The 23939-nt window shown below is 44.2% G+C and overlaps 1 protein-coding gene across 3 annotated transcripts in view; it reads left to right on the forward strand.

The window, feature by feature from the left end:
- ATP11C (ATPase phospholipid transporting 11C) overlaps positions 1-23939 on the forward strand; it is a 265355-nt gene that overhangs the window by 92196 nt on the left and 149220 nt on the right. For all 3 annotated transcript variants that reach the window (XM_030210362.1, XM_030210361.1, XM_030210363.1), the window contains exons 3-6: positions 7636-7725; positions 10848-10928; positions 12814-12921; positions 21429-21557. In XM_030210362.1, the coding sequence (XP_030066222.1) occupies positions 7636-7725; positions 10848-10928; positions 12814-12921; positions 21429-21557 (408 nt within the window). The remainder of the gene's footprint in view (positions 1-7635; positions 7726-10847; positions 10929-12813; positions 12922-21428; positions 21558-23939) is intronic.

Here is a 23939-nt window from a genome sequence, read left to right on the forward strand (position 1 = left end):
TACAAACTAAACTTATCCCTACATTGGCGGAAGAAGGGTATACAACGAATACTAGAACACACATCCTTCAGCACAAGAGGTTAAGTAGACACGAAAACATTCTGACAACTTATATGCAATAATGAATGGGCAACACGAACAGACTCCATAGACTACCTCATAGAATGGGACAAAAGATGCAGAAGCATACTAGATGAAATTGTGCCTTACGAATAAGAACCCCACACAAGCATAACTTGACACTATGGTTCAACGATGAACTGAAAAAGTTAAGAACACAAACCAGGAAACTCGAACGAGCATGGAATAAAACAAAAGATGAACATACACTCAAACACATGGAAACAAATAACAAAGAAAATTCAAATATGCAATAAGACAGGCCAAAAGATCATACTATAAAACCAAAATAGGGACAGATTACAAAGACATGAAGAAATTATACCAACTCGTGAACAAACTCCTAGACGCCAACTTGGTCACTACCACGAATACAGATATCCCATCTGCAGATAAACTTGCAAAGTATTTCAATGAACAAAAATTGGAAACCTACGCAACACGCAACGTCAGAACAACACCAACATTGAAAACTTCCTTAATGAATTGGCCCCAACCATTGGAGAATATCCGGCAGATCGGACCTGGTTAAACTTCACCCTCCTTACCGTCGAAACAGTTACCCAGGCGATTTAGTAGGTTTTCCAACACCCACTGTAAACTAGATACCTGTCCCAGCTACCTAATGAAATCTGCCCTTGACCGCTTCATAGCAGACCTCCCATCCTACCTAAATTACATGCTTCAGTAAGGCCTCTTTCCTAAGGAAAATGGCAATATCCTACTCACACCAATACCAAAAGATACCAAGAAAAAAACAAAACGAAATCACTAACTACCGTCCAGTAGCATCTATCCCACTGGTGGTTAAACTGATGGAAAGCATGGTAACCAAACAACTTACAGATTACAACAAATTCTCAATATTACACGAATCACAGTCAGGCTTTCGCCCCCTCCACAGCACGGAAACAGTATTACTCTTGTAGCCAAATTCAAGTAGGAAATAGCAACAGGCAAAAACATCCTTCTCCTCCAATTTGACATAGTGCATTCGACATGGTACATACAGTGGTGGAAATAAGTATTTGATCCCTTGCTGATTTTGTAAGTTTGCCCACTGACAAAGACATGAGCAGCCCATAATTGAAGGGTAGGTTATTGGTAACAGTGAGAGATAGCACATCACAAATTAAATCCGGAAAATCACATTGTGGAAAGTATATGAATTTATTTGCATTCTGCAGAGGGAAATAAGTATTTAATCCCTCTGGCAAACAAGACCTAATACTTGGTGGCAAAACCCTTGTTGGCAAGCACAGCGGTCAGACGTCTTCTGTAGTTGATGATGAGGTTTGCACACATGTCAGGAGGAATTTTGGTCCACTCCTCTTTGCAGATCATCTCTAAATCATTAAGAGTTCTGGGCTGTCGCTTGGCAACTCGCAGCTTCAGCTCCCTCCATAAGTTTTCAATGGGATTAAGGTCTGGTGACTGGCTAGGCCACTCCATGACCCTAATGTGCTTCTTCCTGAGCCACTCCTTTGTTGCCTTGGCTGTATGTTTTGGGTCATTGTCGTGCTGGAAGACCCAGCCACGACCCATTTTTAAGGCCCTGGCGGAGGGAAGGAGGTTGTCACTCAGAATTGTACGGTACATGGCCCCATCCATTCTCCCATTGATGCGGTGAAGTAGTCCTGTGCCCTTAGCAGAGAAACACCCCCAAAACATAACATTTCCACCTCCATGCTTGACAGTGGGGACGGTGTTCTTTGGGTCATAGGCAGCATTTCTCTTCCTCCAAACATGGCGAGTTGAGTTCATGCCAAAGAGCTCAATTTTTGTCTCATCTGACCACAGCACCTTCTCCCAATCACTCTCGGCATCATCCAGGTGTTCACTGGCAAACTTCAGACGGGCCGTCACATGTGCCTTCCGGAGCAGGGGGACCTTGCGGGCACTGCAGGATTGCAATCCATTATGTCGTAATGTGTTACCAATGGTTTTCGTGGTGACAGTGGTCCCAGCTGCCTTGAGATCATTGACAAGTTCCCCCCTTGTAGTTGTAGGCTGATTTCTAACCTTCCTCATGATCAAGGATACCCCACGAGGTGAGATTTTGCGTGGAGCCCCAGATCTTTGTCGATTGACAGTCATTTTGTACTTCTTCCATTTTCTTACTATGGCACCAACAGTTGTCTCCTTCTCGCCCAGCGTCTTACTGATGGTTTTGTAGCCCATTCCAGCCTTGTGCAGGTGTATGATCTTGTCCCTGACATCCTTAGACAGCTCCTTGTTCTTGGCCATTTTGTAGAGGTTAGAGTCTGACTGATTCACTGAGTCTGTGGACAGGTGTCTTTCATACAGGTGACCATTGCCGACAGCTGTCTGTCATGCAGGTAACGAGTTGATTTGGAGCATCTACCTGGTCTGTAGGGGCCAGATCTCTTACTGGTTGGTGGGGGATCAAATACTTATTTCCCTCTGCAGAATGCATATAAATTCATATACTTTCCACAATGTGATTTTCCGGATTTAATTTGTGATGTGCTATCTCTCACTGTTACCAATAACCTACCCTTCAATTATGGGCTGCTCATGTCTTTGTCAGTGGGCAAACTTACAAAATCAGCAAGGGATCAAATACTTATTTCCACAACTGTAAGTATTGCCATACTGGGAAAGACCAATGGTCCATCGAGCCCAGCATCCTGTTTTCCAGCAGTGACCAATCCAGGTCGCAAATACCCGGCAAGATCCCCAAAATGTACAAAACATTTTAAACTGCTTATCCCAGAAATAGTGGATATTCCCCAAATCCATATAATAATGGTCTATGGACTTTTCCTTTAGGAAGCCATCCAAACCTTTTATAAACTCCGCTAAGCTAACCGCCTTTACCACATTCTCTGGCAACGAATTCCAGAGTTTAATTACACGTTGAGTGAAGAAAAATTTTCTCCAATTTGTTTTAAATTTACTACATTGTAGCTTCATTGCATGCCCCGTAGTCCTAGTATTTTTGGAAAGCGTGAACAGACGCTTCACATCTACCCGTTCAACTCCACTCATTATTTTATAGACCTCTGTCATATTTCCCCTCAGCCGCCTTTTCTCCAAGCTGAAGAGCCCTAGCCGCTTTAGCCTTTCCTCATCGGGAAGTCGTCCCATCCCCTTTATCATTTTCGTCGCCCTTCTCTGCTCCTTTTCTAATTCCACTATATCTTTTTTGAGATGCGGCGACCAAAATTGAACACAATATTCGAGGTGCGTTCGCACCATGGAGCGATACAAAGGCATTATAACATCCTCATTTCTGTTTTCCATTCCTTAACTAATAATACCTAACATTCTATTTGCTTTCTTAGCCGCAGCAGCACACTGAGCAGAAGGTTTCAACGTATCATCAACGACACCTAGATACCTTTCTTGGTCCGTGACTCCTATCGTGGAACCTTGCATGACATAGCTAATAATTTGGGTTCCTCTTTCCCACATGCATCACTTTGCAGTTGCTCACATTAAACATCATCTGCCATTTAGATGCCCAGTCTCCCAGTCTCGTAAGGTCCTCTTGTAATTTTTCACAATCCTCCCGCGTTTTAACGACTTTGAATAACTTTGTGTCATCAGCAAATTTAATTACCTCACTAGTTACTCCCATCTCTAGGTCATTTATAAGTATGTTAAAAAGCAGCGGTCCCAGCACAGAGCCCTGGGGAACCCCACTAACTACACTTCTCCATTGAGAATGCTGACCATTTAACCCTACTCTCTGTTTTCTATCTTTTAACCAGTTCTTAATCCACAATGGAACACTACCTCCTATCCCATGACTATCCAATTTTCCCTGGAGTCTTTCATGAGGTATTTTGTCAAATGCCTTTTGAAAATCCAGATACACAATATCAACCGGCTCCCCTTTATCCACGTTTGTTCACCCCTTCAAAGAAATGTAGTAGATTGGTGAGGCAAGATGTTCCCTTCACTAAATCCATGCTGACTTTGTCTCAGTAATCCATGCTTTTGAATATATTGTGTAATTTTGTTCTTAATAATAGTCTCTACCATTTTGCCCGGCACCGACGTCAGACTCACCGGTCTATAATTTCCAGTATCTCCTTTGGAACCTTTTTAAAAAATCGGTGTTACATTGGCCACCCTCCAATCTTCTGGAACCACACTTGATTTTAAGGATAAATTACATATTTCTAACAATAGCTCCGCAAGATTACTAGATAAGTTCAGGATTGGTGGAAACATACTTAACTGGATCAAGGGCTTCCTAACCACAAGAACATATCAAGTAAAATCAAATTCAAACATATCATCAGACTGTGGATTACCGCAAGGATCACCGCTATCACCAATCCTATTCAACTTGATGATGACCCCACTTGCCTTATCCAACCATGGCCTTAACCCTTTCATATATGCAGACGATGTCACAATATTCATTCTTTACAAAACCAAACTGACAGAAATCACCAACGAAATCAAGCTCGGCCTGAACATCATGGATTCATGGGCAAATGCATTTCAACTAAAACTCAATAAAGAAAAAACTCATTGTCTCATCCTCTCATCCCAACACACTGCGGACATCCCCACAAGTATCAACACCCCAGATCACACCCTTCCTATCTCAGACAGCTTGAAAATCCTCGGCGTTACAATGGACCGTAACTTAACACTAGAGAGCCAAGTAGCATCCACAACAAAGAAAATGTTCCACTCAATGTGGAAACTGAAACGCGTGAAGCAGTTCTTCCCGAGGGAAACATTTTGCAACCTGATACAATCAATGGTACTAAGCCACTTAGATTACTGCAATGGTATTTATGCGGGATGTAAAGAACACCCTTAAAGAAACTTCAGACCGCTCAAAACACGGCAGCTAGGCTTATATTTGGTAAAATGCGATATGAAAGCGCAAAACCCCTCCGCGAAAAACTACACTGGCTCCCAATCAAAGAATGCATCACCTTCAAAATTATTATTATGTATTATTATTTATTGCATTTGTATCCCACATTTTCCCACCTATTTGCAGGCTCAATGTGGCTTACATAGTTTTGTTAACATTGTCACAAAAGCATGGTTCACAAAATCATCTACAGAGAAGCCCCGAGTTACATGACAGATTTGATCAACTTACCAATTAGAAATACATCCGAATCAACACGATCTTATCTAAATCTGCACTACCTAAGCTGCAAAGGACTTAATACAAAATAACTTACGCATCTAGTTTTTCCTACATAAGCACACAACTGTGGAACGCATTACCAAAAGCCTTGAAAACGACGTACGACCACCTAAAATTCCGGAAATCATTAAAAACCAACCTGTTCAGAAAGGCATACCTTACTGATCCAACTTAAATGCCTAATCTCTGCAACACAACCAAACTAAAGCATGTAATGAACATAACACAACTCTTCCGTTCTCTGATTCCCTAATGTGGCTGTGCCACATAAACTTGATCTCACCACAACATCACCCTGTATTTGTTTACACCGGAGCCTGCAAAGGCCTCTCTGGCACCATGTAAGCCACATTGAGCCTACCAATAGGTAGGGAAATGTGGGATACAAATGCAACAAATAAATTCAAAATGAATTGGCTGTGTCAGTATTACTGTGTGGCAGCCACTAGTGTGGCTTTGTAAAGGGGGGGGGGGGGGGGGGAGGAAGTTAGTCTAGTCATTACAGTGAGTCATTTAGCTGTGGGGCTTTGGCATTTGGCATAAGGGCTCTTTCTGGATCAACACAATAATGGGCTCAACACACAGTCACAAGGTGTTATCCTCAAGCAATGACTACTGTCTCCTTCTCAGGAAGTTAAGACCTAACTGATTTTAAACGGACAGCCTTCTACACTTGACAGTGCAGATCACTGTCACCAATTTACTTATCCAGTCCTTTAACTGTCATTTTAGCAGAGCTATGGGAATTGTTTTTTAATTTGCCTTAGAATGGTGCATCCATTTTTTGGGTCAATGTAATACTGCTGTAACAGGATCTGTGTGTATTAGTGGTGGGGATAAGGGTGAAATTGCTGTCCAGTCAACCAATTTCATTGGTTAGATGAATATAATAAAGCAACTGGTCAAGGTAAATGAAACAAATTAACTAAAATACTTATTTAAATGTGTATAGCTTACTCAGAAACCCAAAGAGTGCTCAATATTGTGACAATGGATGAGCCTCCATTTTTCTATTATCACACACCTAAAGTCTTACAATGTCAGTGTGAAATATCCAAAGTGTTTCAAAAGCTAAGTGGTCAATAATAAACATTTAGGGCTCCTTTTACAAATTGTGTGTGTGTGTATATGTATGTATATGTTTTAAATGGGATGAAATCTCCTCCTGGATTATATATATGGACTAGCCGTTAAGCCCGTTAAAACGGGCGAGATTTCCAGCAACCCTCCTCGCCGCCGCTCCCTCCCCCCTCCGTGCCGGGCCCCTGCACTGACCCTACAGCGCCTCTCACCTCCATGTGAAATCGCTGCAGGCAGATTGCTCTGCTGCTGCCTGCAGCGCTTCCACACGGAGGTGAGAGGCGCTGTCAGGTCAGTGCAGGGGGCCCGATACGGAGGAGGGAGAGAGCGTCGGCGGAGATGAGGGGGGAGGTTGTGCGCGATGTTCGTTTCCAGGCGGCAGCGTCCGACTCCGTGTCCCTCTCTGTTCCGCCCTCTGACATCATCATGTCTTGACGTGAGGGCGGGACAGAGAGGGAAGTCTCTACTGTGCGTTTGCAGGTGAGTCGGTCACTTGCCATTTATATGTTTGATGAAAGCACATGTATTTATTTATTTAGATTTTTGCTCAGACCTTTTTAGTAGTAGCTCAAGGTGAGTTACATTCAGATACAATGGACCCTCTCCCTGGAGGGCTCTCAATCTAAAGGGTATGTTTACTAAGGTGCGTTGGCGTTTTTAACGCGCCTATACATTTCTATGGGTGCATTGGCGTTTAATGCGTGTAAACCATTTATGTGTGTTAAAAACGCTAACGTGCCCATAGCGCTGCTTAGTAAACATAGACAAGTTTGTACTTGTACCCGATGCAGTGGAAGGTTAAGTGACTTGCCCAAGATCACAACCACCTCTGGATGTCAAGACCAGTGCTTAAAGCACTAGGCCACTCCTCTACCCTGTGTGTGTGTATAGATATAAATGTTTGTTCTCCATCTTGGATCTGTGTTTCACTGGTAGGCTTCCTCGAGGGATTGAAAATCTCATAACTTCTCCGATGCAAGTAGAAAAGTGGAGGCTCATTTGTTGTCACAATGTTCAGTACTTTGGGCTTCTGAGCACACTATACACATTTAAATAAGTATTTTAGTTTAATTTGTTTTTACCTGGAGCAATTACTTATATTAATTATGAGTTCAGAATTTTTGTTGTCTCCTGCTTTAAATTCATACTTAAATGAATATGACTACACATTGTGGAAAAACAAGGAGTGGTTTTGATTGTAGATAGCAGTCTGCTGTTTTATGATAACGTATATAAATTTATTGTGAGAGTGTTCTTAATGTATATTTTTTAACCTTTTTCTACAGTACACACTCTGGAATTTTCTTCCAAAGAACCTTTTTGAACAGTTCAGAAGAATTGCCAATTTTTATTTTCTAATCATATTCCTTGTACAGGTAAGGACTTTTAACGAGTAGAGCAAATTCTGGTTGCTATACCTATACCTCTGATAACCAATGATCCTGAAATTAGCCTTCATTGTCTAGAAAATTTACCGTAACTCATGCTGACATTTAGCTGAGATATGTTTTTGAAGTAGCTTGGTTTTCGATAAATGTGAGTGATGCATGTAGCAGTTTTTCATATCAGCTTGGTTTTCGATAAATGTGAGTGATGCATGTAGCAGTTTTTTGTGCCTTGCTCACGTTTCTCAGAAATAAGTACGGCATGTTGGGCACGTGGCAGCACACATGAAAACTAGTTTCATTGTCACATGTTTTAAATTTGAGTTTAAAGCCATCTTCAGTGCTTTATCTTTTGTAAGCATTTTGTTATTCTTTTATCTCTCCTAAGCATATGTGGGAACTTTTTTGGTTACCCTGAGATTGGAAAGAAGGTCACTGACAAACTTTCTCTTTTCCTCCTCCCCTTACTATCCTCCATGATAGACTGATGTGGGTTGAAAGTGAGGCTGAGCGTTTCATACACAACTCCTCTCCTCCTACTAACTCAAGATTGGTTTTGGTTGTTTTGGGGAGGGGGAGAGTAAGGAATGGAGTGCATACTGATGCTGTTAGCCTCATGGTGTCAATGAGGAAGAGGATGAGCAAATTCTCACCCCAGACTCAGATTGATATTGATGGGCAATTATGCAAACTCTTCCTTTTACCTCCCACATCATTCATTCACTCTCTCCTCAGTTCTCTGTTTTAGCATTCTCCAGTTTCTACATTCACACCGAAACTTCCCATCTAGTCAGCTACTTCCTGGAAAGTATTTTTTTTAACCTGTATGCATTAGTACGAATAACTAGAGCTGTCTGGAATTTCCCGGAAGATACAGAAGTTTGTGCATATTCCCAAGTGTCTGGGTGAAATTTGGAGATTTCCCAGATATATCCTAAGGGAAAGTAATTGTATCACTAAAGTCAGACTTAGAATTTTTCAGGACAGATGCTTCATACAAGTATGCAGTTAACTACTTCCAGCTCACAAGGAGCAGTTTGAGGAATGTGTGTAGGTGAGAGCAGAGATGTTTTTAAAGGTAAATCTAAAGTTTGCTATTACCCTGTTGAAATTAAAATCCTTTCTCTTATATTAACCAGTGACTCCATGGTGACTTGCAGGAAAATGACCCTCCACTTCTTTGGCTTTCTTGACTCTCTTGTTTTTGGCCAGAAGTATAGGAAGAAATGCTGTAACCATTGCTTTTGCATCTGAAACAGTGAAAGGGCAAGGAGATCTTTACTCCCCTGTACTAGTCTTTAATATCCTTCCATCTTATTGTGTGTTTTTTGGATAGAAATTAAGCTTCCTCAGTTATTATAGGTAGTTTCAAAATAATTGTGTACTCTATTCCAGGGAAGGATATTGCTTCGGCATGGTAGTATGCTTCCAAGGTCTGCTGCTTTGTTGATTTGTCAACATTGAGGTTCTAAGAAAACTTCCTTATTAACACTGTTTCACCATTTGGCTAATTCTCAAGTATTGTGTTTCTCTTTGTTTGGGGTATTTGTCAGTATCCTAAATCATTCTCTGAATTTGTGGAATTACGAACAGTACGTTGCTCACTTAAGGGGGGATGATCAGAAGCAAACGCTGGCGCTAGAGGCTGTTAGTGCCATACTACTGCTGGCGTTTGCTACCGCCCCATGATCAGAGCCCTCGAGCACGTGAAACAATGCGCTCGAGGGCTCTGAACTCAACTAGCTTTCAAATGCATGCAAAATAGTGCTAAACATATTGATCCCCAATGATCAGCGGCCAGCGCGCTAAACCCTACGCCAGCGGGTTTGCAGATCATTGGGGAGGAATGGTGAGCCCTGTCCGACATTCATTTGCATGCTGACAGGCCCCCATTCCCCCCAGCGATGGGGCTGGAGGTCCGGCAGATCTCCGGTCCCCTCGACGGTCCCCCCCCCCCCGGTTCAAGGAGAGCTGGAGATCCGGTGGGTCCCCCTTAACTCCCCTCAACAAACAGTCCCTGATGGCCTAGTGGGTGACCAACCAACCCCCCCCCCCTTCCAGCGACAGGGTGGCTGGAGGTCTGCTGGACCGCCAGTCCCCCGCCCCCCGATGACCCCCCCCCCCAAGTTCAGGGAGGGCTGGAGATCCAGTGGGTCTCTAGCCCCCCAGCAAAGGGTCCCTGGTGGTCCAGTGATCAATCTGCCCTCCCTGCCTCGCTCCTCTTCCTTCGACGCCACAAAATGGCAGTGCCCAGCCCTGCCCAGTGTATCGTGGGTTGCGCTGGGCAGGGCTACACACCATATAAGGGAGAGTCTCCCTTATATGGTGTGTAGCCCCGCCCAGCACATCCTAGGATACACTGGGCAGGGCTGGGTGCTGCCATTTTGCAGCGTTGAAGGAAGAGGAGGGAGGCAGGCTATCTCCTTCCTCCAACCCACAAGGTAGGGGGGTAGGGAGGGAGGGGGCAGATTGATCACTTGACCACCAGGGACCCTTTGCTGGGAGGTTAGGGGGACTGGAGACCCACTGGATCTCCAGTCCTCCATGAACCTGGGAGAGGGGGGGATCGTCGGGGGGGGGGGGGACCGGTGGTCCAGCGGACCTCCAGCCCCCCTGTCGCTGGGGGTGGTGGTGTTGGTTGGTTGGTTGCCCACTAGGCCACCAGGGACTGTTTGTTGAGGGAGTTAGGGGGGCTGGAGACCTACCGGATCTCCAGCCCTCCCTGAACCTGGGGGGGGATCGTCGGAGGGACCGGAGGTCTGCCGGACCTCCAGCCCCCGTTGCTCGGGGCAGGGGTAGTTGGAACCTGGTGGTCCCATGGACCTCCAGCCCCTGTGTTTGACAGGTTTGGGCTTTTGACAGCCCAGACCTGTCAAACAAGTGTGGGAGGATTGTGCTGAGCGCATGCTCAGGCACAGTTCTCCCGCACTTCTACCCCATGATCAGAGATAATTGCGTGCTTAAATTTGCATGCAATTATCTCTGATCATAGGTCTAATAACGCCCTGCGCTGTTTCGGCGCTATTTTTGGAGCACTGTTTGAAACAGCGCGGGGTTTTGATCATCTGAGTGTTTAGAAGTTATATATTGCTTATTTCTTTTGTTTTGTTTAGGTTATTGTAGACACACCAACAAGTCCAATAACTAGTGGACTTCCACTTTTCTTTGTGATCACTGTTACAGCGATTAAACAGGTAAATTTATTTGCAGTTCAGCTAAATAGTTTTAACGTTGTTGTAAAATTTGTGAGTTCAGATGGATACTTGCTTTGACAGCCACCTCATGCATAGCTTTACTCTTCTGACTGATGCATTCTTCCCAATTGACTGTATGTAACAAATTAACAGATGTCTATTCTGCTCTTTCAAACTGTATTATAAGTGTGACAGAACAGTGTATTTTAAACCTGTAAAACTGCTTTAATTATTCTTGAAGTGTATTTATCTAGTTGGCCAGCAGGTGGTGCATGTTTGTTTCAAAGCTGCTGTAGAACTAAGTCTGTTTTTCTTTGTTTAAGCCTTTTTGGAAAGGCAGTCTGCAGTATACTTTTAAAACTTGTTGTCTGGGCTCTTATTGGCCCAGGAGCTCATTTTCTTTGGAGAGTACTAGCTTTTGCTCCAGTCTTAGCCAGGGATAAAAGAAAGACAGATCTCTTTGCTAAGGCTCAGTGAATTATATGTCCTGATCTTCCCAGGTACTTTCTAGAAAGTAAACAAATGTTTAGTTAGTATTATAATTGATCTATATTTCAGTTACCTGCTATTGTTTGCTGATTGCACATTTTTTGTTCATTTTTCAGTTTTTAAGACAAAACAAGTTTCAGTTTATTGCCTCTTTGCCTGGACTGATAAAGAATCCTGGTGGTTTGTGTATTGGGTCGGTGAATGCTTTCTGTGAACTGTGGGAGCACTGGGAGTGTGGCCATGGTAACCTAGAAATCACTGGGGATAATTTGAGAGCGGAAAACTTGTCCAGAGTTGGTTGTGACCCAGTCGGTGGGAGGGGGGTGCTAGTGTAGAGCACAAGCGTCAGGTGCAGGTGGACCTGAGCTGTGCTGGGGATAGACCTTCCAAGTGGCCGTGGGATAAACCCAGGCGGGTGTCAAGGCGTTTTGTGACATAAGGTATACTGAAAGTCAGTATCTGTAGTAAACTTATGTTACAACAAATTGGCAGTATATGGCATTCAGTATTCATAGACCTCTATGTAGTAAGTATAGTTTTACTCTAAATACTGAGATGGTGATAACAGAATCTGATAGCAGGTAAGGACCATGAGGCTGAGTGAGTTTGCACATTCTCCTTCCTTTTACATTTCCGGAGACACTAGTCTATCTCTAGCTTTCCCTTCTATTGAGCTCATCAAGGTCAGTTGAACAAGATGAATTTAGAGTGAAGTCTCTGGATTAACTGTTCTGGAGAAAAGGTTGATAAACCATACCATTGTGGAGATGCTAGTAGTTAGGCTGTTGGATGGCAAACAGTAACTGTTGATATTAAGGGAAAGTTCTGAAATTCTGTGTGACAAAGGTTTAAGCAACTTGGTTATGTATGCTCCACATAGAAATAATGGTGCATGTAGGGTGCTTTAGTCATATACAGTATGCTCATATTCCCCATGACGATTTTCTCTTCATCTGGGTAAAGATCGCCAAACACTTCTTTTGTGTGTGGAGGGAGGGAGAGGGCGGTCATCTTTGAACTTTGGATCTGACCAGTCTATTCCCATGGTACAACAGACTGCTCTGTGTTTTGATATGTTGTTGAAGAGCATGTATATATAAGCACAACAAAAACAAAAAATTTCATGTTATTTCTGTCTGACTCTTTCTTGAAATGTCTGTGCAAAGTATGCAAGCTTGAATCCATAGATCAAGCTGAAAACAAAGTTTTACAAAAGTCAAAGCAGGTGTCCTTGTGTTTAGTTTTGTGGCTCACTATCAAAAATCTATTCAGATTTGAGGTGTTAAAATTTGGGTTTGTATGACTGTACGATTGTACTTTGTCTAATGTCATGGAGAGCAGGTGATCCCTTTTGAATGTGGTGCAGTTGTTAACAGATGTGTGCCTCTGTACTTAGGGATATGAAGACTGGCTGAGGCACAGAGCTGACAATGAAGTAAATAAAAGCAGTGTATTCGTTGTGGAGAACTCTAAATGTATACAGAAGGAAAGTGAAAAAATCAAGGTAATGCACAAGAACTTATAGTGAGAAAAGGGCTGAGCTTGCATCTCTTTCACAAATTGGTTCCTTTGTGAGCAGTATACAAAAATGAATGTGGACCTTTTTTGTGACGGCATGTAAACTGAAGTCTATATATTCATACTCTATATATCTATAGAAATACAATGCAGGTGATGAGACACTTTTTAGCAGCTAGACATGTTCGTGCCATGACATGTTATAACACTCCTACCCTAGGTGAGATAAAATTAATTCATCTCTGACCTCGTGCAACTTTAAGTTAATCACCTTACTTTCTAACTCTTCTTACTCTCTTACCTATCTATATGTTCCATCTTTTGCTTTACCCTTCACTATCAATTAAAATGTTCTATTACGTATTGTGTTGTCATTGTGAGTAGTATACTATGCCATACTTTTTGTTATTTGAATATTTTTACTGCTGCAATTGCCTATTGCTCACGTTTGATCTACTCTTACTGTACACTGCCTTGAGTGAATTCCGTCAAAAAGGCGGTAAATAAATCCTAATAAATGAATACATATATTGCTTGAGACTTCACATTCAGTCATTGCTTGAGACTTCACATTGTCATATCGCTAGTAATTTAAAAAAGTACAAAATTTTCTTTACTTTTGCTTGTGCTTTTGAAAGAAAGTATGGGTAGTTATCAGTTTTAAAATGAAAAAAATGGTAGACCTGATAAATCTGCATAGTTATTTCTTAGTACCCTTGGTTGTGTAATAGTTTAGTGGATGTGTTGTATACTCGGTCTTTTCTCCAGTATGGAATGTGACCAAAGTAGAAACTTCGGTTACAGTTGTATGGGGATCAGGAGTGTACACTCTGTACTACTCTGAACTGCAGAAACTGCTAACTAAGCAGTCTGTTCCAGAGCAGTTGCTTGTCTGCTGACTCTTGTAAGGTCACCAAGCAGAACATTCATTTGAAACTGATTGCAGTCTCACAACCTTGTGAGACCTCTGTTCTTTCCTGTGGGGGAGGGGAGAATACAATAGCCCTGTGCCAGTTCTTTTTATCTGTGAGAAATAATGGGACTTTAATTAAGAGTATTGATGTTGAAAGGTGATGTTTCATTTCCAAGACCTGGTACTATTAAACGTGATCAGCTACAGTTCATGTTTAATGTGTGAAGTAATTCTAATGGTATAGTTTTATTCCTCAGAGAATTGGGCACTTCATTAGAATCAGTTTGAGGAATTAATGTTTTAGTAAAGCTAAAGGGTCAGGAGCTTGGCTGACCCAAATTTAAAGCCTGTTTGTGGAACACTTCTTAGCTGCTCTGATATTACACTAAGCTCTGGTTTTGGCTTAGAGACATCTTTAGGGACATTTCTGTTAATGTAGGCATTCTTCCCTTAAGAGAAAAGGAAAGTGTAGTCGGAGAAGCATTGTTGGTGGGGTGTGTCTTATGTTTTTTGCCTTTTGCTCTGAGCCTGTGAAGTGGGGGGGTGTTTTTTTTTTTTTTTTTTTTTTTAAATGCAATGTCAAACCTGTAAGTTTCTGAAACACAGAGCCTCAGCCTGATTGTAAGAGCAGCAGGCTGAGAACCAGGGAAGCCAGGTTCAAATCCCACTTTTGCTTCTTCACTTAACCCTGTATTGCCTGAGGTGCCAACTTAGGGGGCAGTTCTGTGACTTGATGCCACGTTAAGCACTTCGATGCCACATGCTGTGTACCTATTCTATAACAGTATCTTGGTGCCAATATTCCATTATAGAATGGTAGCGTAAACTGGCGTTGATGTGCCTACATTTAGGCGTGCCTGCTTATGCCAGATCTGTGGCAATCATGAAGTTGGCTCAACCTAGGTGCAACATGCAGTGTGTATGCAACTTATAGTATTGTATAAATTGTGTAAGTTGAAGATCACCCATGTGTACGCGACCTTGCAGTTATATGTTACTGAACAGAGTAGCGTGTATTGCACTCATGTACATAAGTGCCAATGGCTCCACTTACAGGTAAAATTGCATGCACCCAGTTATAGAATTGCCTTGTATGATTGTTAGCCCTCCAGGAACAGGAAAATGGCTACTGTATGTGAATGTAACTCACCTTGAACTACTGAGAAAAGTATTCGCTAAATCGAAATCTCCTTCCATATGCTTCCATTCCAAGCTGCTCCTGCCCTAGAATCTTACTGCATTTGCTCTGTTACTGAAAGAACTGCATCTTGAGCATATAATATGAAGATGTTTTTGAATGGAGCTTTTAATTAGAGCATACATTTAAAGGGGCTTCTTTTCTGATGTTTAATATGGTATTTCTAATATTGTCATTGTGAGAATCCGTTATGACTAATTCATATTGTAGAAATGGTCTCGTAAATCATTTGCAATATTCAGTGACTGAGATCATCTGACACCATTTGAATCGTGGTTTTATTCTTTTGTGCTTTGATTTCTGTAAAGAAAACAAGATTATAAATCCATCAATGTAATAGAATGTTAAGTTACTGTTAAAACACCATACACTTACAGGGCAGTTCTATAAAGTGTATGCTAAGTTCTCCGAGGACAAGCAGGCTAATTGTTCTCACATATGGGTCAACGTCCGCATCGGCCCAGGAATCGGCAATTTTGCAAGCAAAAAATTTAAAAAGTTTGCCAGAACCTTCTGGCGCTCATGCGCGGATGACTTACCGCCCGTCACATGAGCGTTCCTGTTCAGTTATTTTTTTCTCCGCGGTCGAGTTTGCCCCGCTCCTCTCAGGCCCGGGAAAGAGGACCTTCGTTTTTGGCGGCTTTTTTGCTTTCTTTCTTTTTTCCTGTCAGTATTTATAGGAAAAAAAAAAAAAAAAGCAAAAAACTTTCCCGTAGTTTCTTTATTCTTTTTTGCCTGTTTGTTTCCTTCGTTTTTCGATGCGGCCAGCTTGTTCCTTTTTTCGTGCCCTTTTTTCTTTAAACAGGCACGATCGCGTCTTTTGATTTCGCCAAAGCCGTTTCTATTTCCATGTCATCGAAGACACCCAGCGGCTTCAAGCATTGTACTCGGTGCAACCGGACCATCTCGGGTACCGATACCCATGTCTAGTGTATCCAGTGCCTTGGGCCAAACCATAGCCCAGGTGCTTGTAGTCTGTGTCTTCGTATGAAGAAATGGACTCAAGTGTCTCAAGAGGCCCAACGAGAGAAGCTTTTTGGGGCTCGGTCCACTCCTTCGACATCGGTACTGAGGTCGGCGGCGTCGACATCGAGGGACGCATCGACATCTGGAGCGAAGTTAATGGCTGCAGAACGACCAACTCGTGCTGGGAGCAGTGAGGCATCGCGTGGGTCTCTACCTGTCTCGAGGCCTCCTGTTATGCAGGTCCCCCGGGATCGACCTGCGACGGACTCAGCCCAGAGGAGACGTGAGGATTCCATGTCTTCCTCATCGGTACCGAGGAGTCTCGATGACGGGCATCGAGTGAAGGCGAAGAAGCACAGTCATCGTTCTCCTTCGACACACGGTGCTGGGAGCTCCGGGGCGTTGAGGGATTCTGCACCCGAGAAGTTTCGGCGCCGAGAGAATCGCTCTCCCTCTATTCAAGAGGTGCCGATGTGTCTGTCTAGCAGCCCGGTACATGCTCCAGAGCCTCGACAGATTCTGCCACCGGCTGCTATACCGATCCCGCAGCCTGGTCCGACGGCGGGTCTCGAGAAGCACATCAGGGCCCTGCTTCCAGAGCATCTGGAAGGGTTACTGCACCAGCCTGCTTTGGTGTCGGGGGTGCTTGCGCCTTTGGTACCATCTGCTGCAGCGATATCTGGCCCTTCGCCTGTGGTGAGGTCCCCAACCTCTGCCGCCTGCCACCCAGGTCGACTCCCCTTTGACGTTGGTGGAGGAAGCTTCACCGGAGTCCAGGCAGGCATTGACTTCTCGACACCGCCATCGAGTACGTCGTTCCTCAGCATCGAGGCAGGCTCAGTTTCAGACTGCTCTGAGAGATGTCTTGTCTGATACTGAAGATGAGCGTTCATGGGAGGAAGAGGAGGATCCCAGGTACTTTTCATCTGTTGATTCCTTCTGAACCTTCCCTTCCACTAGAAAGGAGACTGTCTCCACCGGAGAGTCTATCCTTTACCTCCTTTGTCCGGGGAAATGGCTGCGGCTATTCCCTTCCCTATGGAGGTTGAGGATGAGCCCAGGGCTGAGATGCTCGAGGTTTTGGATTATCCTTTTTCACCTAGAGAAGCTGCAACGTCTCCTTTGCATAATGTACTGAAGGAAGTCCTTATGTGAAACTGGTCATTCCCTCTGTCTAACCTCGTGATCCCGAAAAGAACAGGATCCCAGTATCGGATCCACGGGGAACCTGGATTGATGAAGTCTCAGCTACCTCACAATTCCATGGTGGTGGACTCCACTCTCAAAAGAGCCAAGAGTATTAGGGACTATGCCTTGGCGCCCCCAGGCAGATAATCTAGAACCTTGGACTCTTTTGGGAGGAAGGCGTATCAGGCCGCTATGCTTGCTGCCAAAATCCAAACATACCAGCTCTTCATGAGCATCCACTTGCGGAACTCGGTGAGGCAACTGTCTAGCTTGGTTGATGCACTCCCTCCGGAGCAGGCCGAGCCTTTTCGCCAGGTGGTCAGGCAGCAGAAGGTGTGTCGAAAATTCCTGGCCAGGGGTACGTTTGACACTTTTGATGTAACATCCCGAATTGCTGCCCAAGGTATAGTGATGCGCAGACTCTCATGGCTGCTTGTCTCTGACCTGGATCATTCGTTCCAGCAGCGGATGGCGGATGTTCCTTGCCGGGGGATAACCTTTTTGGTGAGAAAGTAGAGGATATGGTTGACTGGCTCAAAAAGCATAATGATGCTATGGATTCTCTCTCCCGCTCGGTGTCTTCTGCTACTACCTCCTCATCTAGGAGGTTTTTTGGAGGGAAAAGGAGTGCTCCCTATTCCTATGCTAGGCGTAGGTACACTCCTGCTTCTCGGCAACCTGTCCAGACTCAGCCCCAGCGCGCTCGTTCTCGTAAACAGAGTTCACCTAAGGCCTCTGCGGCTCCCCAGCAAAAGCAAGGGGCGAGCTTTTGACTGGCTCCTGTTCAGCATAGCCTCAGAAAAAGTGTTCGTGCCGGACGACTTGCCGGTCGGGGAGAGGTTGATATTTTTTCACCAAAGGTGGCCTCTCGTAACCTCCGACTGGTGGGTTCTTCAAATAGTCAGGTCAGGATACACCCTCAATCTGGAATCCAAACCTCCAAATTGTCCACCGGGAGCTCAAACAGGTACTTGCAGAGGAACTCTCCGCCCTTCTACAGGCCCAAGCGGTCAAACCCGTTCCACCAGGGGAAGAAGGGCTGGGATTCTAGTCCAGGTACTTCCTTGTGCAAAAGAAATCTGAGAGGATGCGTCCCATCCTAGACCTAAGAGCCCTGAACAAATTTCTAGTCTGAGAAAAGTTCAGGATGGTTTCCCTGGGCACCCTTTTCCCCATTATTAAGGAAAACGATTGGCTATTCTCTGTGGACTTAAAGGATGCTTACACCCACATCTCGATACTTCCAGCTCACAGGAAATATCTTTGATTTCAGTACCGTGTACTGCCTTTTGGCCTGACGTTTGCGCCCAGAGTGTTTACCAAATGCCTAGCTGTAGTTGCAGCGTCGCTACACAGACTGGGAGTGCATGTGTTTCCTTATCTTGGCGATTGGCTGGTGAAGAGCACCTCGAAGGAGGGTGCTGGAGTTCATGCGAATGACTGTTCGTATGCTAGAGCTACTGGGGTTCGTCATAAATTATCCCAAGTCCCATCTCACCCCAGTCCAAAAATTGGAATTCATTGGAGCCCTGTTGAACACTCAGACAGCTCAAACTTATCTTCCCGAGGCAAGGGCAGACAACCTTCTGTCCCTGGTGTCCATGGTTTGAGCGTCTCAGCAGGTCACGGTTCGGTAGATGTTGAGACTTCTGGGGCACATGGCCTCCACAGTTCACGTAACACCCATGGCATGTCTACATATGAGATCAGCTCAATGTACCCTAGTTTCCCAGTGTCCAACCAAGTAATCTTAATTCAGACAGACAATCAGATTGCCATGTACTACACCAACAAGCAGGGGGGCACCGGATCTCGCCCTCTATGTCAGGAAGCCATCCAGATGTGGCTTTGGGCACACTGTCATGGCATGTTTCTCCAAGCTACTTATCTGGCAGGCATAAACAGTCTGGCTGACAGGTTAAGCAGGATAATGCAACCTCACGAGTGGTCTCTGAACATGGGTGTAGTCCGCAAGATCTTCCGAGCGTGGGGCACCCCCTCGGAGGATCTATTTGCCACTCGGATCAATCACAAGGTCCCTCAGTCCTGTTCCAGACTTCAGGCCCACAACAGACTAGCGTCAGATGCTTTTCTCCTACATTGAGGGGACATGCCTTCGGTATGCGTATCCTCCCATACCTCTAGTAGGGAAGACTTTGCTCAAACTCAAGCAAGAGTGCGGAACCATTATCCTGATTGCACCCTTCTGGCCGCATCAGATTTGGTTCCCTCTTCTTCTGGAGTTGTCCTCTGAAGAACCGTGGAGATTGGATTGTTTTCCAACCCTCATCACTCAGAACGAGGGGTCGCTTCTACATCCCAACCTCCAGTCTCTGGCTCTCATGGCCTGGATGTTGAGAGCTTAGAATTCGCCTCCTTGGGTCTTTCAGAGGGTGTCTCCTGTGTCTTACTAGCTTCTAGGAAAAATTCCACAAAGAGGTGTTACTCTTTTAAGTGGGGGAGGTTTGCTGTCTGGTGTGACAGCAAGGCCCTAGATCCTCTTTCTTGTCCTACACAGACCCTGCTTGAATACCTTCTACACTTGTCAGAGTCTGGTCTGAAGACCAACTCCATAAGGATTCACCTCAGTGCGATTAGTGCTTTTCATCGCCGTGTAGAGGGTAAGCCTATCTCTGGACAGCCTTTAGTTCGCTTCATGAGAAGTTTGCTTTTGTCAAAACCCCCTGACAAACCTCCACCAGTGTCATGGGATCTCAACGTCGATCTCACCCAGCTGATGAAAGCTTCTTTTAAGCCACTGAATTCCTGTCATCTGAAGTACTTGACCTGGAAGGTCGTTTTCTTGGTGGCTGTTACTATAGAAATGCTAAATAGTAGTAGTACTTCAGCTTGTATAGTCAGTGAGCTTCAGGCCTTGGTAGTGCATGCACCTTATATCAAGTTTCATCACAACAGAGTTGTCCTCCGTACGCACCCTAAGTTCCTGCCAAAGGTGGTGTCTGAGTTCCATCTTAACCAATCAATTGTCTTGCCAACATTCTTTCCCCATCCTCATACCTGCCCTGGCGAAAGCAGTTTGCACACCTTGGATTGCAAGAGAGCATTGGCCTTTTACGTGGAGCGGACAAAGGCCTTTAGACAATCCTCCCAGTTGTTTGTTTCTTTTGATCCCAACAGGAGGGGAGTCGCCATCGGAAAACGCACAATCTACAATTTGCTAGCAGTTTGCATTTCCTCAAGCTGGGCTGACTCTGGAGGGCCATGTCACGGCTCACAATGTTAGAGCCATAGTTGCATCAGTGGCTCACTTAAGTCAGCCTCCATTGAGGAGATTTGCAAGGCTGCAACGTGGTCATCAGTCCACACATTCACATCTCACTACTGCCTTCAGCAGGATACCTGACGCGACAGTCGGTTTAGGCAGTCGTTGCTGCAGAATCTGTTCTGGGTTTAGAATCCGACTCCACCCCCCTAGACCCATTTTTGTTCTGTTCCAGGCTGCACTCTCAGTTACTTGTTTATGGTTTCAGGTTAATCTATGTTATGTCCTCGCCGTTGTGTGGCCCAATTGACCAGTGTTCATTGTTTTGATTGAGCCTGGTTCCTAGGGATACCCCACATGTGAGAACAAGCAGCCTGCTTGTCCTTTGAGAAAGCGAAGATACATACCTGTAGCAGGTATTCTCCGAGGACAGCAGGCTGATTGTTCTCACCAACCTGCCCACCTCCCTTTTGGAGGAGTTATTTGTTTATTATTTGCTTTTCGATTAAACTGAGTGGGAATGCTCATGCGACGGGCGGGAAGTCATGCGCGGTACCCGTGGTTTGCAAACTTTTAAAAAATGTTTTGCTTGCAAAATTGCCTATTCCCGGGCCGATTCGGATGTCGACCCACATGTGAGAACAATCAGCCTGCTGTCCTCGGAGAATACCTGCTACAGGTATGTGTCTTCGCTTTATATACCAAATGTATAATTCATTAGAATAATGGCATAATATGTGTCTGTGTGTGTAGACGCAAATGCCAAAAATAAGCATGTATCTTACATAGCATGTATTTTACAGGCGTACATACATAGAGATGGAGTTTGGGTGGAGCATGGAAGCAACTTGCATGTAATTTGGGTGCATGCACTTTTTTCTTCATATGTTCTGTAATTAGTATGCACCAACAGTTTAAGGTTAAGCAAATTGTATTGGAGTTTGTTTTCATATTTTGAGTCTGGCTTGTTGATTTGAATCAACTGAAGCGTTGCTTATCTTATAGGTTGGAGATATAGTGGAAGTGAAGGAAGATGAGACCTTTCCTTGTGATCTGATATTCTTGTCATCGGACAATGCCAGTGGCACATGTTTGGTTACTACAGCCAGCTTGGATGGAGAATCTAATTACAAGGTAGCATCTAGCAAGAATTTGAGTTAAACTTGAGACGACTCAATGTGCAGGCGCAGATGTATATGACAGTTCTACCTTCACTAGGTTTAAAATTTACAAAAATCTTAAATGCATATGCAGTACCTGCTTGTAATTTTTAGTTAACACAGATTGACAAACTGATGACGTTTGACTCTTCTGTTTTATACACTGATGCATTTATATAGTGGTTTCATTCATATCACTGCACCTCTTGATGACTATGTATTTTTTAAAAGGAGGTTCTCTATAGATAATAAGATGAGTCAGCCACAGAAGTAGGTGACATCATCTGATGGCACCAGCAATGGATTAGTGCTCTGAACTTAAAAAAACAAAAAACAACAAACAGAAAAGAAACCCTAGAAAGTACTAACCACTGATTCATCAAATATAGGATGAAGTAATCTCCCAAAGTATGTTGCTTCCTGGAAGTATTAAGAGAGCTTCCTGCAATGGTAAGTCTTAGCAATAGATATCTTTGTTACAGAAGACAACAAGAAACATTTTTACTGTTCTGTTGCAGACAGTGGAAACAGACTTGTAATGAATACCTTCACTATACACTGGGGGATAGGACTCATTTATGTCTGTCCCCCCCATTCTGTTAAAATCCAAGATTCTACAGAGGAGTGAGGCAGGACAAAGCTCCCATAATCCTTATAGCTCCATAAGATCTGATTTTCTTGTCTACCAGCAGTCAGTCAAGGTCCTGATAAGACGAGGAAGGATTCTTTACCCAAATGTCCTTGCATTAACAACGTGGGTGTTACACACATTAGTGACATTGTTGAAACTGTCCTGAGAAGTAGCTTCTAGAAGGCAGTCCAGTAGAAAATCATATAGCTTCAGTTAGAAAATGTTTGCTATGTTTATCTTTATTTATCAAACTTGTATCTATACTGCCTTTCCTACAAGGCTATGAATTAGTTCACAAGAAATATCTACATTATGCATGATAATAAAAAGCCAAACTAGTCGTAATTCAATATGGTATGCAAGGGAAAAAGACTATTTCCATATACTGCTTGGGTCTGCATCAGTATCCCACCTTTTGTTGTTGGGTCTATGTACATCCCTAGTAAAAGTGCATCTCAGTCAGATAGCAGGGTGCTGTTCACACATTGATAGAAATTCTGTATTGCTTCATCCTTTAGTTTACAAGTTCTTGAAGGAGCTATTGAACACACAATCCTCAGTCAAGGATCCACCAGTTTGATTGAACCTTTATTTGCAATATTACTTAACTTTTGGGACCATAACAAGGATTTCCAGAAGAGTACAATGAGCACGTTGGTGAAATAAAGTTCAGTTCTGTGGTACATTATAAAAAGTCTCATACCCCTAGGTTGCCTTGTCTCATGCTAACAAATCTATTGAAACAGTAATTCCTGCAGTTCATTTGTGATCTTGCTCACAAAACCACCCCTTGAACCAGTGGTATCGGTAAATCTGAAATATGAGTTGTTACTGCCTACTGAAAGGAGCAAGCTTTTCCATCAGACTACAGAGTAAGCAAGCTGACAGGGTAGTTCTCTGAAGTCGGCCCAAGTGTTTACCAAAAGTTGAATCAGCTTTTTCCATCAATTGGTGGTGCTTCCTGTCAGCATTGCACAATGCAGTTTAGTACCCATAATTCAACTAACCTAAGTTAGCCTGACCAAGGCCTCTGGTCCTACCCAGACAGCCTGCCTGGGAACATTACTGTCCTGATTACTGGTGATCGTCGGTATAGGTCTCCCAACCATTTGCTGCTTGGTTTTGCAGCTTGTCTCTACACCGATGTTGTCCCACACCGATGTTGTCCCATTATGGGCACATCTGAGCCTTGCTCCCTGAGTTCCTGCCTTTCTTCAGACTGCATAGGCGCCGAGGGTGCTTGCGTCTGCCATGCCTCGAGTTGTCCCTGCATGTCCCTCAGCCTGTGGTGAAGCCGCTGGTGCTGATGTCACATGCGGTTCCAGTGTTGATTGCCACCCACGACTGTTGGTGTCGGCAGTTTTTGTCAAAGTTGAGCCTGGAGTCCACTCCTTGACGCCCCCTTTCGAGGTCTTGGTTCCTCTGTGTCATGGCAGATTCAGTCTCAGTCCTCCCATGAGGAGTTCCTGGCTGACACCGATGACAGATGCATGGGTGTCGGATGAATATCTCCAATGCTTCTCGGTGCAGAAGTCTTATGGAATACCATTTGCCCCCCTCACCTCTACAGAACGAAGGCCGTCTCCATCTGCAAGGCCTTTCCTTCTTTTCTTTTGGTGAGGTTATGGCAGTTGTCATTCCACTTATGAGTGGAGGATCGGCCTGGAGCTCATCTCTTCGAGCTCCTGGACTCCAAGTCTCCTTCTAGGAGAGCTGTGATAGTCC

The sequence above is a fragment of the Microcaecilia unicolor genome, chromosome 7 (assembly GCF_901765095.1).
Source record: "Microcaecilia unicolor chromosome 7, aMicUni1.1, whole genome shotgun sequence".
NCBI lineage: Eukaryota > Metazoa > Chordata > Amphibia > Gymnophiona > Siphonopidae > Microcaecilia > Microcaecilia unicolor.